An 820-nucleotide genomic window follows, 5' to 3' on the forward strand; every position below is an offset into this window, starting at 1 on the left:
GGCGGGGGAGGGGGCGGCGGCGGCGGCGGCGGGTCGTGGGGCCCGAAGATGAGGCGGTCCTTGTAGGAGGAGGCCGGGGAGGGGCAGGGCGAGGAGGGCGGCGCGAGGTCGAAGTTGGAGAGCGTCGCGTGCTCCGGCAGCGGGTGGAGCGGCTGCGGCGCCGTGGTGGGGAGCAGCGGCTCCGTGTCCATGGCCGGACCGCCAAGGCCGGGGCTTTCTTCCCGGATTCCCGATGAATATCCCCGGGGATTCTTGATTCCTGCGTCCGGCGCGAGATTCGCCGGGATTCTGAGCGAGGGGGACGGGGCGCGATTCGGGTTCTTATTGCCGGGGCCGCCGGTGGGGACGAGGTGATTGAAGGTTGGAGGAGGAGGAGGGAGGCGGAGGCGGAGGCTGCGGGACGTTGGCGATGGCCACTTGACGACGGCGATGCCCCTATATTTCCGACTGCTAATTTTGTCCCGTTTCTCGGGCTTATATTAATTAATTAAATTGAGATCGGCTGATTTGTTTATGGACGATCGGTCTCGTGAGCGGCGGGAGACGGATCGACGATGATGCAACGCAATAATAGCGGGCGGAACAGGGAAGGGAAGGATGAGATGAGGGCACATCTCATCTTTGTCGCCGTCACTGTCAGCTAGGTTTTGGTTTGTGACCGTGGAAGCCGTTGGATCGAGTGTGTAAGCAACTGTTGAGGAATTGTCCCACGCGTTGGTATGGTCCCAACGTGCCCGGCTGTGTTTCTTCACAAACGATTTTGTATATACTTTCTGTGCACAAAACCTAAAATCGATACAAATTACGATGAATCAAAACA

At 59.5% G+C, this 820-nt stretch overlaps 1 protein-coding gene across 1 annotated transcript in view; it reads right to left on the reverse strand.

The window, feature by feature from the left end:
* The window catches only part of LOC119301252 (two pore potassium channel c-like), a 4,897-nt gene extending 4,483 nt beyond the window's left edge, over positions 1-414 (reverse strand). Inside the window, exon 1 of the mRNA XM_037578189.1 lies at positions 1-414. Within this exon, the coding sequence (XP_037434086.1) occupies positions 1-191 (191 nt within the window). The 5' untranslated portion in view covers positions 192-414.
* Positions 415-820: the final 406 nt, after the last annotated feature.

This window comes from Triticum dicoccoides, chromosome 5A (assembly GCF_002162155.2).
Source record: "Triticum dicoccoides isolate Atlit2015 ecotype Zavitan chromosome 5A, WEW_v2.0, whole genome shotgun sequence".
NCBI classification, from domain to species: domain Eukaryota; kingdom Viridiplantae; phylum Streptophyta; class Magnoliopsida; order Poales; family Poaceae; genus Triticum; species Triticum dicoccoides.